The sequence below is a fragment of the Erigeron canadensis genome, chromosome 1 (genome assembly GCF_010389155.1).
Source record: "Erigeron canadensis isolate Cc75 chromosome 1, C_canadensis_v1, whole genome shotgun sequence".
NCBI classification, from domain to species: domain Eukaryota; kingdom Viridiplantae; phylum Streptophyta; class Magnoliopsida; order Asterales; family Asteraceae; genus Erigeron; species Erigeron canadensis.
Window position 1 is genome coordinate 44,675,077 of NC_057761.1, and position 17,632 is coordinate 44,692,708.

General features: G+C 33.5%; 3 protein-coding genes and 1 long non-coding RNA gene across 4 annotated transcripts; 2 read left to right on the top strand and 2 right to left on the bottom strand.

Moving 5' to 3' along the window:
- Window positions 1–588: 588 nt before the first annotated feature.
- Window positions 589–3,142, bottom strand: LOC122598412 (laccase-17-like). The gene is made up of 6 exons (XM_043771012.1): window positions 2,976–3,142; window positions 2,728–2,879; window positions 2,353–2,597; window positions 2,096–2,224; window positions 1,031–1,981; window positions 589–927 (listed from the first exon to the last, which is right to left on the bottom strand). The coding sequence occupies exons 1-6, from the start codon at window positions 3,075–3,077 to the stop codon at window positions 797–799; spliced, it is 1,710 nt and encodes a 569-aa protein (XP_043626947.1). The 5' UTR covers window positions 3,078–3,142; the 3' UTR covers window positions 589–796.
- Window positions 3,143–11,230: 8,088 nt separating this feature from the next.
- LOC122583483 (probable anion transporter 5) lies at window positions 11,231–13,890 on the top strand. Its single transcript, XM_043755884.1, has 2 exons — window positions 11,231–11,313; window positions 11,929–13,890. The coding sequence occupies exon 2, from the start codon at window positions 12,065–12,067 to the stop codon at window positions 13,373–13,375; it is 1,311 nt and encodes a 436-aa protein (XP_043611819.1). The 5' UTR covers window positions 11,231–11,313; window positions 11,929–12,064; the 3' UTR covers window positions 13,376–13,890.
- A 544-nt stretch (window positions 13,891–14,434) lies between these two features.
- LOC122585565 (GDSL esterase/lipase At5g08460-like) lies at window positions 14,435–17,407 on the bottom strand. Its single transcript, XM_043757696.1, has 5 exons — window positions 17,091–17,407; window positions 16,437–16,564; window positions 16,068–16,310; window positions 14,804–15,059; window positions 14,435–14,716 (listed from the first exon to the last, which is right to left on the bottom strand). Exons 1-5 carry the CDS (start codon window positions 17,356–17,358, stop codon window positions 14,496–14,498), a joined length of 1,116 nt encoding a protein of 371 aa, XP_043613631.1. The 5' UTR covers window positions 17,359–17,407; the 3' UTR covers window positions 14,435–14,495.
- Window positions 16,279–17,189, top strand: LOC122585566. Its single transcript, XR_006321731.1, has 3 exons — window positions 16,279–16,349; window positions 16,461–16,611; window positions 17,061–17,189. It is a non-coding gene; the product is annotated as an uncharacterized LOC122585566 (long non-coding RNA).
- Window positions 17,408–17,632: the final 225 nt, after the last annotated feature.

Below are 17,632 nucleotides of genomic sequence, written 5' to 3' on the forward strand. Positions count from 1 at the left end.
GTTACTCACCTCGACATCTTTTGCCTGAGTCGCTCTTATTCAAGGACATTAGACTATGCGGTACAAGGCCTTCTCAAGGCGTTTTAGAGCCGAAACGCCCTCTGAACGCCGACTACATTGCCCCTGAAGGCGTTCCTAGCTTAAAAAATGGGTTGGGCGGATGGGCAAAACCGTGGACCACCATTTGACTTTCTCCTCTTCCCAATGCATTTCTATGTCAACTTTCTCTCATTCTCCCTTATTTTTCCACTTTTTTATTTTTCCAAGCAATGAAAATGAAACAAGTGTCGGAAGATGCCCCATAGTAGTGAGTTGTCTCATACCCCTCATTCTTGCAGAACGTCTGGTATGCTTATGTGGCAGAAGACCCTCCTTCATGAAAAGGCCTCATACCATGAAGACCCAGATATTTGCCACATTCATTCATATATACCTTTTTAACTTTATAAGTCAACAAATTGAAAAAGGTTGAAAATGCATGTGTCAGAAAAGATGTCGATTGACCATTCAATTTCCTTTTACGCTCGTTGGACAATTATAAAAACGTTGCAAATTATGACCTTGGAGGTTTAACAACATAAAGGGATGTGTTGGTGAAAGTAGTATTCAAGATAGTTGATATTCTCGTAATTACAAGAAAATAAGACTTTATACTCGTATATAAGAATGTAGTTTCCTCACATAAACAAGCTAGAAAATACAATGTGAACTCTCCAAGAATTAAATTGTTATATCAAACATACAAATCCGATAAATCTGAATTTTTAAAAATGAACGGAAAGAGTCGATGGGAACTTTAGCACTTTGGAAGATCAGCAGGTGGAGGCAAAAGCTTCTGGTTAGGGAGTTTTCCATCCAAGACAAGCCAAGCCATCTTCAATCCCCAACTTGTATGCACTTCCAAATGGCAATGCATGAACCACACCCCTGCACGTATAGTACGTTAAAAGTGAAACAAATGAATCACAATCTATAGCTAAACATGCTTGTATTGTATGTAACATGACTGAAGTTGTATATATGAGCCTACCTGGATTGTCCGCAAGAAATCTTATAGCAACCCACCCGCCAGATGGCACGCCTATCGTGTTTCTCTCAATAGGGTCCACAAGATTAAAATTCTTTGGGTCCGTATTGGGATTGTAGTTTCCGAACCCTTGACCAACAACGAAGAAGTTGAAGCCGTGGAAATGAAGAGGGTGGCTTTCGACTCCAAGAATGCTGGTATCTTGCATCACTAACTCCACGCTCGTATTATATGGAAGAACCATCAGTTTTGTACCATTGCTCACAAAGGTATTATTTGGAGGGGTTCCTGTATAGTTGAACCAGTTCAATGGGCTGACCGGAAAATAAGGACTATAAACACCCTTTGATTGATCAAAGTAGTGGGACTGGAGAAGGGCGGTGCTTGGTTGCACAAACGACACATTGTTGATCGAGGCTGCAAATCTAGTTCCATTCGGTCCTTGGCATGTTTTATTTTTCTCACAAGGACTTGTCCCGAGACCTACGGTGAAAAACAGATGTTTGTCCACCTTTTGTGGGACATTAGCCGGGAATTGTGCACTAGCTAAGCTTCGAAGCCTGTTTGAAAACTTCGTCACGAATGAAGTGTCATTCAAAGACGGTAGTGTTGGTTTAAAAAGTGGAAGATGTTTCATGGAAATGGATGAGTCGTATTCAAGGATACCAGCAACCGTGGAGTTGTCAAAGGTTCCTTGGCCGGTTACGTATGGGCTAGCCAACATGAGAAAGTTGGCACCAGGAGTTTTGGATTTGGTCTTGAGCAGGACATTGGTTGTCTGACCAGGAGCTAGTACAAGTGTTGGAGTGTCGAAAGGTCTAACATAAATGGCATCAGCCTCAACAACTGTGAGGGTGTGGTTTGCTATACTGAAAAACAGTTCATCATTGAGTGCTGCATTGATCAGCCGAAGCAGGTATGTCTTTCCGGGCTTGACCTTCAGCTTGAACGTATCTGCCAGTTTCATGAACATAATCAACATGATCAGCCGAAAGAGGTATGTATATAACTGATTAATATACATGCCGGTAGTTTACATTTATTGTATAACAATGCAAGAAATATTACCTTTAGCAGAACAGTTATACAAAGGACCGGGAAGGCCATTGAAAGTATAGGCATCAGAAACATTTGGACCTCCACCAGTTTGCGTTGCCTGCGCAATTATGGCTTCTGGATCTGTATTAAACCACTCACCTGTGCGCAGTAGGGATGACGACAAAGGGTCATACCATAAGTCCATAAGATATCATACAATTAATTATGTACAAAGTGATGGACTTCAAGAATTTGACTAGCTAATTGTAGGTAGGATATTTAATTACCAAAGATGATGGGAACTTCTTTGTGGGGCTTTGCAAAAGGGTATGGGACATGGAGCTTTGGGAGAATGATAAGGGGACCGTAAACACTAGCTCGTAGCCATGATATATGTGCATGCCAGAACAAAGTTCCTCGTTGTCCAACAACGGTATAGTTGTACACATAACTCTGTCCAGTTTGTATGGGGCATTGCGTAACGTAAGCTGGCCCATCAGCCCATCCGCTTCTTAGCTGCCGAATACCATGCCTGTTTAATTAGCATGGAAAACATGAAACAATACAATATGATCAGATAAAAAAAATGTTAACTTGTATATGATATATATCCTGTGAGAAAATCAAACAAAATAGATGTTGAGGTCCATAAATATATATACCAATGGATTGTAATATTATCGGAGACATGGTTGTTAACTTTGATAAGCAAGCGATCACCCTCCCTGGCAACTATGCGTGGACCTGGAAATTTCCCATTCACCGTAACCACGCTCCTGGTGTGGCATAGCCGCGTCACATTTTGCAGCTGAATCTGCACTCATACAGAAATGTGTATTTCACATCAAAATGTTAAACTGCGCACATATATCTATATATTAAAAAAAAAAAACAAACTAGATACACGTACATTAAACTCGTAGTTCCTGGTAGTGCCAGCAACAACATATACCAAAAGAAGTAAAGTTATCGTAACAAATGGGAATATAAGTCTCATATTAAAACCAGCCATATCTATCGACCTCTTTAATTAGTTGAAGAATGATGAGCTGAGAGGTAGCTGTAGTATATATTGTTGAACTGATTGGTAATGCAGATTGACTGATTATATATATATATAGGTTTGAGCTGAAGGAGTTTGCATACATTCAAGAAAATATTATAAAAGGACCACCTACTGTTGTTGGAATGCAATTTTAGAGTGCTACAAAAGAGATAGTAATATTAATTATTAATTTCATATATATTCAAAATCTTCCCTTTGTCGTAAGGACTACTTGGTCTCAATCTGTAATATACACTTCAATACTCCGTATATATATGTATGTATGTATACAACGTACTTTTTTATTTTTCTAATCAATTAATTATTAACTTAGAAACCAAACTAAGAAAATTATAAGTTGACTACTATATATATATATAAGATTGTAAGATTGTTAATGCAAAATTAATTAGTTTTTATGGTTCAATTCGTATACATTGTAAACTGTAATGATATTAATATCTGCACTTTCAGTGTCAGGAACTGAATGTTGTTACTAATTTATATATACTCGATCCGTAATTGGAAGAAATTAATTAAGGTGATGAGGCCAGCTAGTTGAAATATTGTTGTTGTACCAAGTATGCTTCTTCTTCTAAGGTCATGATCAAGCTATATATGTGTCATTTGCAATCGAGAATACAAAATCAAATACCAGCTAGGTCCTTAATTAGCTTGATTTAGGAGGACAAAATGAAAGTTACAATAGTTGAGTACGTTGGATCAGATCGACACCGGCCGGGTGTTAGACGGGAAAACTGTTAAAATACTCAAAGCTAAGCCTCAACAAATTCTTAAGGTCCGGTTTTTGTACGAATATTATATATCTATCTATATCTATATATATATATATATATATATATATATATATATATATATATATATATATTTTTAAAACAGTAGGAATACTGGCCTTTTAAATCCTTCTTCCAACCTAATGCTAGCTTTAAAAATTGTCACATAGGATTTTGTCTTACGTGACATCTTCATAAATTTTTTACTATATTTATCTTAAACTAGATTATATCCGTCCGATGGACGGTATATCCTTAGTATAGTATAAAATAATTACTAATTACTTATTTTATCAATTGATAACTCAAATCATATATAAAAGCAAGTAAATGTAATAAAAGATATTCAGATACTATACAACACTTTAAAAATGTTGATTGTATTAATTACTCATAAACTTTACAATAAGACTTAAAGCATTCTTAATGATATATACTCGTATTGTTTATGTGTAATCTGAAAGGAACATAAAGTAAATTATAGAAGGAAAAAAAAACCATAACCAAAAAAGAGATATAAAAGCGAACTTAGGAGATTTAAATTTAATATAAAAGCAAAGATCAAAATATGCATGTGAGATTAATAAGGTAAATATTTAATTTAACATTGATATTTTATAAAAATAAATTAATATATATAAAAATATATTTTACTATATAATTAGTATTTAAAATATTAGATATAACTATCAATATAATATAGTTTTATATTATATTAAAATAATATTCGATGGTACAAAGATCTAATCTAATATATAAATAAAAAAACAATTGTGATGACATAAGATTTTTTATAAAATTGTGTACTCTCATGCATCCTTTTAATTAATAATGACATCATCATACTTTATTGATTTAAAATTTAAGATATCCTTCATTTTTTAAATATATTTCATTAATATTTTTTTTTTATTAAATGCTCACACTATTATATATGTAACATTTTAATCACCTTAATTTTTCGTTATAATAGGGCGAAAACTATGGTGTCTTTTAGGATATGTTTTACTCTTTTGTTTTTACCACTCCTATGTGTTTCAACCATGTGTTCACAGCTACACAAGTTTAGTTTCCGTTTAGTTTCATAATATACATAATAACTTATCACAACTTTTCAATATATTAACGTTGTTATTATACATTTTAACATGATAACATATTTTATAGCTACCCAGATAGAATTTGGTTTATTTGTAAAGCGTTTATAAGTTAACTCGGATTAAATCCGGATTGATTAGCTAGTAATTAAATACAAAGAGATAATTTACAAAGAGCGAAAATTATATTATTGATACTTTTTAATTAGTTTTAGCACTTGATGAATATCTACCTTAGTTTTGCAAACAATAAACAAATATTAAGTTAAATCAAGTGATATAAAGTTTAATATTATGTAGCAGTAACTTAACACATTTATCAAACTATTAAATATATAAAAAAACGTATATGTGAAAAATATAAAATATCTAGTATCAATATCTTTATATATTAGTATTAAATTAAAGTTGTATGTAAATCTTTGCCTACATAACTATATCTTTACCTAGTAGATATCTTAAAATCTTAACAAAACATTTATCTAAAAATACGATGTGTAAAAAAAAACATAATGGATATCTATTATTAATATTAAGTATTACTGTATCAAATTTTATAATTAAAGTTAAACTAAAATTAAAATACCATATATAAGCAAAAATTGTTATAATTTGACAAGTAAGCAAAAATCTTATATGTAATTTAAAAAAAGGTGTCACATAAACATTTTCATATCCTCTCTTAGTTATATAGAGAGATTAAATACATTACTAAATTCTAAATATATAGAAACTATATACATACAATATTTAAAAAATAAGTTACCTACGTAAATAAAAAAAACAAAGAAGCACCCTTTGTATAAAAAATTAGATCCACTAGATCTAAATTTGGTAAACATATTTGACAAATTGTTTATGGATTGTGATCATTTACATATTTCCTCCATAAAATTTATTAATTATTATTCCTCTCATCTCATCTAAATGTTTAAGTTTTATATGAATGCATTGAGTTTTAGATTATTTTCATTAATATAAGTTTCACCAAGAATTATATAACATACAAAAATAATATTTACTTTCACAGATTTAGACATAAAAAACTCAAAATCAACAATTGAACATTTGATAGGAGGCGGAATGAGTAATAATAATAATTTATATAGGATGTGTTATTTATTGTTTTTATGGGATAATATATTAAGAAGCTTATTAATTTGCCGATATACAACGTAAAGTTCAAGAATATCCTTATTTGATAATATTTGCTTAAAACATATAATGTGTATATAATTTTTGGCATAACCATTCAAAGACCCACGAGTTATGGTCATTTATTCATCACTTTAAATCAAACGATTAATATATTATAAGCAATTTACCGAAAATTGATAGCAAACCGTCTAAGGTTTTACAAACTGTACACTTAGTGGTAGTTGAAGCGGGCAACCATTGTGTTATCGAAAATTGAAAACAAACCGTCTGTGGTTTTACAAACTGTACACTTAGTGGTAGTCGAAGCGGGCAACCATTGTGTTGTATATATCCACAAACATCATCATCCCTCAACTCAACCGTAAAAACCCCGTTTAGGCTTAATTATATCAATTTTAAATTACCACATAGGATTTCATCCTACTTGACATCTCCATATATTTTTCATAATATTTATTTTATGATAATTCTTCTCAAACCAATATAATTTATTTTGTTAAATATAATATAAAAATATTAAATCAAAACTATATACATAAGATAAAAAATAAATCAAACCTCATATTAATTTAAGAATAAAAAGTCGTCCAACACATGATCTACTAATTTGGCAAAGATATTTTTGACAAAAATAATATAATTTAAAATATATATAACTTTGAAGATTATATCAAATTTTTAGAAATTGTTTAAAAATATTATTAGATTATATATGACAAACAATTGTATTGTTTATCTCATTAGTTCTCTTGACGGAAACACATAAAATAAAGTAATCAAATTGGTTATTATTCTAACCACAAAACAAAGTATATAATATAATGATAACAATAGTTACTTGAGTTTTACAAATGGGTTTTTGGATTAATAGAGATAAAATACTTTATTTCTTAATTGTGTTTAGGATTATTAAGGGTGTGTAATCACCAAAGTAGGTTAAGTGACTGTGATATCGACTGTGATGTTAGAAAAGATAAAAGGTGACCAGAATGATCCAGGAATTAACCATGAAGGCATGAACTATAACATAATTCATTTCCACAAGATAAACCTGTACATTAACTATTTACTAAATGCATAAAATAACTTTTTTAACTAATATATATATATATAGGGTAGGGTTAATGTGAGAGCCACAAATATGAAGAGAACCGTGAGAACCACTAGTTTCCCTCCCTCTTTCTTCATTTTTGTGTGGTTATTTATTTTTTTTATTTTTATTTTTCAGTTTTTGAAAATTTTTTTTCTTTTTTTCTTTTAACAAAAACTCATTCCAAAAAAAATTTTTTAAAAATTATTTTTTTTAAAAAAAATCATATGGGTTACGCGTTAAGAAAACGTATGGATACGGTACGGGCGTTGCCCTACATCCATTCTAAAAGGGTTGTCACTGAACGCATATGAGAATGATATGGATTTGATGGGCGACGATTCAAAAGAAGGTGACGGTTGTTACGGTACAGGCTTTGCCCTTAATGCTAAGGGCAAAACACTTAAAGATGATTTTCTAATGGTTCTCACAGTTCGACGCATATATGTGGTTCTCACTTGATCCCTTCACTATATATACATTTTTGAAAGTCTCCTTTTCACTTTTTGAGTTAAGTTATAGAATAAGCCAAAATGTGTCAAAAATTAGTATGCATAAAGAATAATCGATAAGCCCCCATTTGATAAATTAGTTTAGGCCTTGGATCATTTGATAAGCCCCCTGGATTGGATCATTTTGTTGAAAATACATAACCTAATTAATTTTATTAAAGTTCTTACGATTCTTCTTGAAATTTATAATATCTATTATAACTTTATCATTTCATTATTTACAATATCTTGTATGTTTATCTATTTCAGTAATATAAACATATTTAAACATTGTCCACTTAATTCACCTACATGAATAATTAGTCCTTATGTTTTAGCTAATTAAAAGTGATAATTGAACTCTTAGATAAGATCCGATAAGATATATTAAATTTGTAATTTAGAAAATGTAATTAAATGATAACAATTATCAGCAACAACTTTGACCTCTGAAGACAAAGGTTATGAGTTCGATCATTATCTCATGAAAAGGTTGGAGAGTCTTTTCAACCATTAAGGTAGAAAATGTTAGAGAAAAAAGTAGTCGGGGATAGGAGGAGGAGAATCCGTGTAACCCAGGTAAGAAATCAATATTCGGATATCTCTTTATATCGTGATATCACTTTCCAAAAACGACAATTCAACCCTATATGTCTAGGTTACACGAATTCTGTTTTGGGATAATACAAAGAGCGATGTTCTTGATTTATGCCAAAATCAAGAACACCATTGATAAAAACATGATATCAGCCACTTGAATAAGGATATAGTATTAGTGTTTTGTGTGTTTCTTTATGTGTAGTTTTCTCTTATATAGACACCCTATTAATGCATATCATTAATGCATTAATTCAAAAGATTATTTTCTTGATCCCTTGTGTATACTAATATGTAAGCAAAGAAAACTAGATGTTTGTTTTCTCTCTGTACGTTTCTGTCCATTTTGTAAATGAATTCTCAATTATATATAGACGATTCAAGATTAAGTGTATCTTTACTGAATTTTTTCAACATCGATATCTTAACAAAATCTTTTTAAGATTTAGATAATCTTTTCAAGACTTAGAGAATCTTTACAAAATCTATTTAAGATTTAAAGAATCTTTGAAATATTTATTTAATATTTATAATAACTGGGATCAAGGAAAAACCCTTTTGGGTCCGGGATGTTATTTACTTAATGGGTGTACACTCCGTACCTCTTTACCCATTATCATGTGTCATAACATATCCCTAAATTACACTAAATTAATAACAAAAATGAGAGTGAAAGTAATGGTGGCTAGGAATGGCTTCAGCCAGGTCATCGATTCACAGAGGTAGATGTAAGGTCTGCCTATATCTTAGGATGCACGAAGTGCCCCGAAGAGGGAATAAGTACCGAACAGGAGCCTATTTGAACACCAATCCGTACAACAGGTACTTGTTGGGTGGGGAGCGAAGCGGGGAGGGTGGTATCGATTTCCATGCCTATTCTTTTGACCGTTGCTAGCTTAAATACATGGGGCCCACATCCAACAACCCTTTTCTTTCAATAACTCATGTCTTTTCTCCAAAATTTGCTTATTCTTTCCTTCTCCATCTTTGTATATTATGCTTCTTCTTTTTTTTTTTTCCGAAGTAAAACAACAGTAGCAACAACATCACAACAACCCTTTCCTTTCAATATATACATATATATTCATAAATAATAATCATGAACCCTTTATTCAACAACCCTTTATTTTTATGTATTGTGTTGGCGTTTCGTTTTAGATTGTAGTTTCGTGCTTTATTTTGTTGTGTTAGTTTAATATTGTATTAGTTAAAATATTTTAAATAAAAGTTTAAGTTATTATTTGAATAAAAATAAATAGAAAATAAATAAAATAGAATAGGGTGGGGTGGGGTGGAGAGGTATTCCATGCAATTAAAGAGCGGGCATGTACTTATTGAAAAATCAGGGAGGGCGGGGAGGAGTGGTGAGGTACTCACCCCCCCCCCCCAACCTTTAACCTCTCCTATATATCGTCGAAATACTTGGGTTTAAAATTTTTAAGGCCTTGAGCAGTTTTTTTTTTTCTTTTTTAAGAGCATTGAAGTTGAGAATGATTAAAATAAACGTCTGCACAATCTTGTGACCACAAAGAGACTTGATTTTGCACAAATTTACAAAAATAGAATTCAGTAGCAACTTTTAAAGACTAACATGTATCATGCATTTTTTTTATAACAAATGAAATATAAAGTTAAGTAGTAACTTTTTAAAATATATGATAGCTAAAATCACATTCAAGTGGTACGAAGCGGTTGATAGTCATGAAATATTTAAATTTAAATTTAAGTTAACTTTATAATTTTAAAAATAGTTCTAAAATTTTGATGGCACCCACCAGTCACACCATATTATCCCTTACAAGAAAAAACAAAAAAATAAAAAGATAAAAAAAAGGGAAGATAAAGACAAAACGAAAGAGGAGAAGAAGCAACCACTCGTGGTAAAAATGAGTGATAGAACCACTCAATCTCACCACTCGCTGCGTGAAAAGGGATTAGTGACGGTGTTCAACGCGTGGTCACAACTCACCAGTCACCCACCACCCATACAATGCCAACCCCGTAAGTTCTATAATATAGATTGTTCTATAATATTGTTTTTTATAGATTATATATATATATAAATATAGAAAAAAAATACATCAAGTAAGTAGGCTTAACAGGTCATAAAGACCAAACTAGACTATCGGTTTTACTTCGACAATTGATCTAGATTTTTTCTTTAATCTAGATAAATAAGTGACACAACAAGATCCAAAAATAGTTAACAATCGCTTTTAAAAATGAGGTGTTTATCATATTAAATTTTGAAGGTTACGATAGATCTAAAATTTCTTTAATTAAATTATAGTGATTATGTTTTGTATTTTATGCATAAACATACATGTATTTGTTGTATGTAAGTTATTCATCAATTTTTTTCTGAAGGATGAGTTAGTTGTTTGGTAACTCAAAATTTTACTATAACATCTAAACGGATAATGTAACCAATTGAGTTTGATTAAGTGTGTGGAGCTTTTCCCTATACAATCCTCATTCCTAGTAAGGTTGAATGTTTTTTTTTATCTTTAGTAGAACCTCAAAGCAACATCTCTACATTCAACAGAGATAAACAATCGAAGACGGCATCGAAGCTACTTTATCAATAATGTACGGACTTGAAAGTTGAAACCCACATTCCGGACCCGATCCAAAAGAACACAAAATAACCGAAACATGTCGACACCAAAGGGATGACACTGATCTGTCGTCTATTCTAAAATACAAATATATCCCTGCTTAAGTTAGAATAGCAGCATAATTCATTTCCCACGTTAATATATTTTGGGGGTCAATTTGGGTTTGTAAAAAAAGGTTGTGTAGTATGCTGTTAACAGCAAATAAACTACCACATCATCATAATCAATTACAAATAAATACGTACTGTATATCTCTATCTCTATAATAAACCTGCTTTTTGTTCAAAACCCTATTTACATGTGTCTCCCAATTTTCTTTCTTTCTAACCCTGTGGAGACATTCTCACACTCAAATCAGGTACTCATTATTCTTTATTCTTAATTTTTAATTTTGTAATGTTCTTGCAAAATGCAAGTAATTAACTTTAGTAATTATTATTATGATAAATGATTAATGCTATGTTGTGCTAGGCTTAGTATTTCAATTTCAATGAGTTTAAGAAATGACCCAGTTCAGTTAGTTAAAGAAAAGGACAAAAAAGTTTATAAATTTTTAATATGTGTGTAATTTTGGGTTTCTTGAAATCACTTGCGTTATATAAACTGATTGTAAATTTGTGTCAAGTTTTAAAAATTTTTAAGTGGGTTAGTAATGTGCAGGGTCATACAACCGTTTCAGTTCCTGGGACGTATTGCGTAGAGTTTCAGTTGATTAGTTTAAGACTAACTTGTCATAAAGGTTTAGCATTTTGTTGTTAGTTAGCAAGTTTCTTGTTTCTTTGAAATTTTTTGTTGGCACTTGGTTGATCAATGTACTTGTTCACCTTAGCAATCAGGATTTTTCTTTTATCCGATTTTTGATACCTGCGGTCTTTTGATCTACCAGTAAGTAGAAGAAATTAACTTTTAGTTTGGGTTATTTTTTAGAGGAAAAAAGTTTTTTGCAATAATTTGTCTGTTTCTGTTGTTGCAGTTATAAATCTTTGTTAATTTAGGTCACTTGAAACGTCTTCTTCCAAAGTCACAGTTGTGAAGATCATGTAGTGGATCAGAAGACCATAACAAATTGGCCTAAAAAAGTTCAGTTATAAACAAAGCAAGCTAAAGGGATGAGGGGTAACAAGTTCCCTATACGCTATTTGATTGTCATTTTGACTTTCATCTGTACTTCCGTGTGTTACGTCGAGCGGGTGGGCTTTTCAATCGCGTATACTATTGCTGCAGATGCTGCGGGAATTAGTCAGTCAAGCAAAGGCACGATACTGTCAGTTTTCTATTATGGATATGCTTTTTCTCAGGTACCCGGTGGGTGGGCAGCACAGAAGATTGGGGGAAGGCGTGTTCTCCTTTTTTCATTCGTGATATGGTCTCTTACTTGTGCCTTGTGTCCGTTAGACCCGAATAGAGTGATGGCTCTAGTTATAGCTCGATTGCTTGTTGGGGTAGCTCAAGGCTTTATATTTCCTTCTATTCACACTGTTTTAGCACAGTGGGTCCCTCCACATGAGCGGTCAAGGTCTCTTTCTCTCACAACATCAGGAATGTACCTAGGTGCTGCTTTGGGTATGCTTGTCCTACCTAGCTTAGTGAAGTTTAAAGGCCCACAATCTGTATTTCTCGCTGAAGCAGCTTTAGGTGGCACGTGGTCTCTCATTTGGTTCAGATTTGCTAGTGATCCACCTCGTTCGGAGCATCCAAAAGCAACTGCAGCTGGTTTTGGAGAATCTTTGTTGCCAATCAGAGATAGTCAAAAGTTGAAGGCAGATAGAACTTCTCAAATCCCATGGAGGAAGATATTTTTCAGCTTTCCAGTTTGGGCTATAGTCGTGAATAATTTTACATTCCATTATGCTTTGTATGTGCTTATGAACTGGTTACCTACATACTTTGAACTTGGCTTGAAGTTTAGTCTTCAGGAAATGGGTTCGTCCAAGATGATGCCATATCTTAACATGTTCGTTTTCTCAAACATTGGTGGGATAATTGCTGACTACATGGTAACAAGAAGAATCTTGAGTGTGACAAACACGCGCAAGCTTTTGAATACTGTGGGTTTTTTAGTGGCCGCGATCTCTTTAATGGCGCTACCTATTTTTAGGACATCTAATGGGGTTGTATTTTGTTCTTCCATGGCTCTTGGCTTCCTGGCATTAGGGAGAGCTGGATTTGCAGTAAATCACATGGATATTGCTCCTCGATATGCTGGAATTGTGATGGGAGTCTCCAATACAGCTGGCACCTTAGCTGGTATAATCGGGGTTGAGCTAACTGGTCAGCTTCTTGAAGCTGCAAAAACTACTAATTCAGATCTGTCAAGTCCTGACAGCTGGAGGGCCGTCTTTTTTATACCAGGATTGCTCTGTATTGCCAGTTCTGTTATTTTCCTCTTATTTTCAACCGGGGAGAGGGTATTTGATTGAGGTTGGTTTGTGATACATACTTTATAGAATGCTACCGGATATGAGATGTGATATACCTAAGTAAGTGAATACATCCCCAAGGAACCTTTTTTCTATCATTATCAGTTTTCTGAAGCCAAAGTTTATCCAACAAAGATGTATATTAAAGTTCAGAACCAAACACAGCTATATCGTGTAGTTAGTGTATCAGGCAGATATCCTATGGTTATTTCTAGGTTTGCTTGCCTGTACATGTTGTATGGTGAAACTCACCATTATACATTTATATTTATAGGACATAGGTTCCGTAGGTGAAAGTAGTGATTTTGAAGGATGAGAATGTAGAGCATAAAAACTTAAAATGGGTTCCAGTGAACACATCGCAGGCCTAGTAGACTAGTAGTAACCCTAGAGTGATTATAATTGTGAATTCGAGACGTTTATTTTGTGTCTCTGGACCTTTTATTTTGTAACAATCTTATTGATAATTTATCTTGGATAACCTTTCTTGGGAAATAATACTTCAGTTTTTAGCATCTCTGATATCCCTTATCATGTCAAGAATACTTCACTTTGATGATTCATATCCTATTATCTTGCTTCTAATGTATGCCATGCTTTTCAAATATGAGAAATGCCAAAGTTACATAAGAACTACAAAAAATGTTTACAAAATGATGTGGCACCAGTTCTCTTTGTAATTCTTTTGTAACTGTAGCATTTCTTTCTTTGTTATGGCAGCCATCAACTTTTAATTTGTCTTAGATTACATAATGATGTTAAAATAAACTTATTTTCCTTGTAAAATATTATAATATATATCGCTACTGATTTTATTTTTTGTTATATCTCCTGCATTTGGTGTTATTGTGTATGGTACACAACTGAGACACTTATACTTCTCCTTTGCCACCTAGAGTCATAACCACAGCCACATAGAGGTTTAGTGAAGTAAAGTGTAAAGTGTGAAACATGTTACAGATCTACTTATATGAAATGTATAAGGTTGAAGAACATTACAGGCAATGCACCTTAACCAATATTACGACATTTCTGTGTCCTGTATCCACATTATTCATATATTTTCAAATGCGCTTCATATATAACCGACAATGGTCCAAATATTAAATGAGTCACAGAGTTATAATTCTGCCATTTGTTTGACATTAATTGGATAACTAATAGATGGTGGACCACTGTATGCTTTTTCGGCTAGAATCTGATTTGCTGCTTGCGAGGGATGGAAGGCATCCCAAAAAACATGCTGGTCTCTGTTGATGCATGGAACTGACAACGGAAGGCAAGTAATCTGTCCTTGATTTCTTCCAATACCACAACACCCTCTATCATTGACTGTGAATCCTGCAACACCATGGCATATGCTATTAGATTCATGTCATAGAATAGTCAAGTAAAATTAAAGTACACACATGTTCACTGCATACAAACCATAGCTGTTGGAGTTCTTTAGTATGTCACTGACGGCATCGTAGGTGTTTCCATAAACAAATATGGCATCTGTATTGTTTGTGTTAAGTTGAATGATTAGAGATCTGAGTTGTGTGTTAAACATGACTGCCAAGTCATTTGCCAAAGATGCACATGTTCCGGGTGGAGCAAAGTTGGTGGCTAGTTGATTAGGAATGCAACCTAGGGGTCCAATCCCTGCTATAAAGAACTTTCTGAGTCCTAAACTATAGAGAGCCTGCAACAAAGTAAACGGATTGATCAGTTTGCAGTAACTAGCCCTTTCTGCAGTAAATGTATCAATATTGGTTGGTGAGGCAGGTAATGGGTCAAATGGTTCAATCCGGATTGGGTTGACATGAAATACTTCTTTTTTTCAAGTTTTAATTAATAAATAGTGTGTCAACTTATTTCATGAATAGCATGATTTAGGAGGTTTTAAAATCGAAATGACACTTTGGGCGACTTTCGGCCCATTTAAATCATATCGTCTCAAACTTTACTTTATAGATTCATTTTAAGCACCTGGGGCTGCCAACTGGATTGGGTTTCAGGTTAGCAGGTTGTTGATCAAAATCAGGTTGAAAAAACTCAACCGTAACTCGCAAACCTGATTAAAAATAGGTTGGTGGGTTGGTTTCAGGTCACAAGGGTTGGCAGGCTGGTAGGTTGGCATGATGATTTCAGGTAAAATAGGTTGGTGGGTTATTTCGGGTCAAACAGGTGGGCTTAAGGTCATAAAGGTCAAATGGGTTGCCGCGTTAGTAGGTTGCTGGGCTGGTCAATTGGTATAAGGTCAAATAGGTTGGTGGGTCAACCTATTAAATAAAGTTCCTATTATTTTTCAATTATTTCTGGTTTGTGGGTTAAGCTGATAACCCAATTGGCCAACCTGAACCCGACCCGTCAATATTGGGTTAGTAGGTTGCCTGGTCGATGTGGCAAGAATACACAACCCAACTCCTTTTTTTCAGGTCGGGTTTCAGATTGAGTCGAGTATTGGCAGCCCCTGTACTTGACCCGTTAGAGGAAAAACATTCATGTCGACCAATCCATAACTAAATGGGTTGCATTTGCTACCTTTATGGTTCTATATACTTGCAACAGCCCAGAAAAACATTTTGAAGCAATGTTTTAGGTCATATATGTTTTTTTGTATAAATCTGCTGATGTATCCTTTTTTGCATCCACTTTTCATATACACAAAGCAGTTACCGAGATTTATACAAGGTATGGCAGGAGTTACCGAGATTTGCTGCATGTATCGCTGTATCAGAAGATTTGTATAGGCTGTGGGTGTATATATCTGACTAGTGGCATAGAAAGAAGTTAGCAAATAGTTGTTGATGTAATCATTGCTCCCCATGATTACAACTGCTAACGATTTTCTCAGGTATTGGCTCAGTTCTTCCCCTTCCATTGCATTCTTCAGCCGATTTAAGTTGCTTGCAAAGTTCTCGACTTGCTGCCTAAAGCTGATTCGTTCACCCTGTTAAACTCCATGTGAGTCTTGCATCATTTTTTAAAGGTATGTGGTTCTGTTATATGATTATAAGCTAAGTCGATAACATTAATCTCCATTAAGTTAAACAAAATCATGGTTGGTGGACATTACTAAATTTCTTCCTGTTTCTTCAAGAATTCCTGCTGAAGCTGATGCATAGTTCACCCCTTGCATTATGTTTCTTCCTGTAGCATCAGGACTTGCATAGGCTGGAAGAAGTGCAAGTCCCAACAAATCCCCTGATGAGACCAATAAATAAGTATCACACACAAGGGTTTCTTTCAAGGTAAAACTAAAGTTACTTATTTTCCAGAATTAGCTTTGTTTTTTGACTTTGATATTTCTTTATTGAAAGGCAAGCATCACACACATTCACACATATTAACAATACTACTAGGACCCATATAACCCATTAGAGATGAAATCTATATTAGATTAGTTCATTTTTAGGTAATTGTGTTGAACTAGCAACCTCTACATAATACAAATTAAGTATTGTACTTGTTCACTATTTGTAAATTAGGATACATATTTGTGCCGTACCGGCTGGTATGAAGGTTGCAATAAATGATACTTTACCTGTTAAAAAGACAAAGTATAACTATAACCCAGGTACCCAACCTCAGCTGCTCTAAATGTAGTTGACCTGTTACCTGACCCACCCATTTTTCACCTTTAGTAGCTAGGTATACATATAACTCGTACTTAATAAGCTTTAGTTGTGTGTATGTGTAGGACTGTAGGAGCAAACAATGAGTTACCAACCAAGGTAGTCGATGATGGTCTTGCCATTACTAAAACGACCAGAAGCAAAACCACCAAAATCCACACCGTATGGATTGTAGTTTGCTTTTGCAAGGGAGTTGAGATAGTTGTTATTTCCATTGTCCGTTAGCGAGTCTCCAAATACAAACATTGCTGCAACCTGTAGATCAGCTTTTGCAATTGCTTTGAAACCCTTGAAAGATACATCCATTAACACAAAGGTAAGTAGCATTATGAGGAATCTTGATCTGCATTTTCTATTCTCCATCTCTTTATCTCACATCGCACGCCAAGTTCACAGATTTCTTTTTTATATGGTTTTGTTTTAAGTCAGTGACACAACAAACGAGTGATGTTTCATGTTTTGACGTAGTCAGTTATAGACGCTTTTTCTGATATTCTTGACAGAAAACCATTCTTTTTGGCTTTGACACAATGTCTTTTAGTACTGTTTTACTAACATCATTGTTCCTTTTTCACTCTTTGTTACTTTTTCTTTGATTTTCCCTTATTTGGGGGTTAGTTTGCTTTGAATTTCTAAT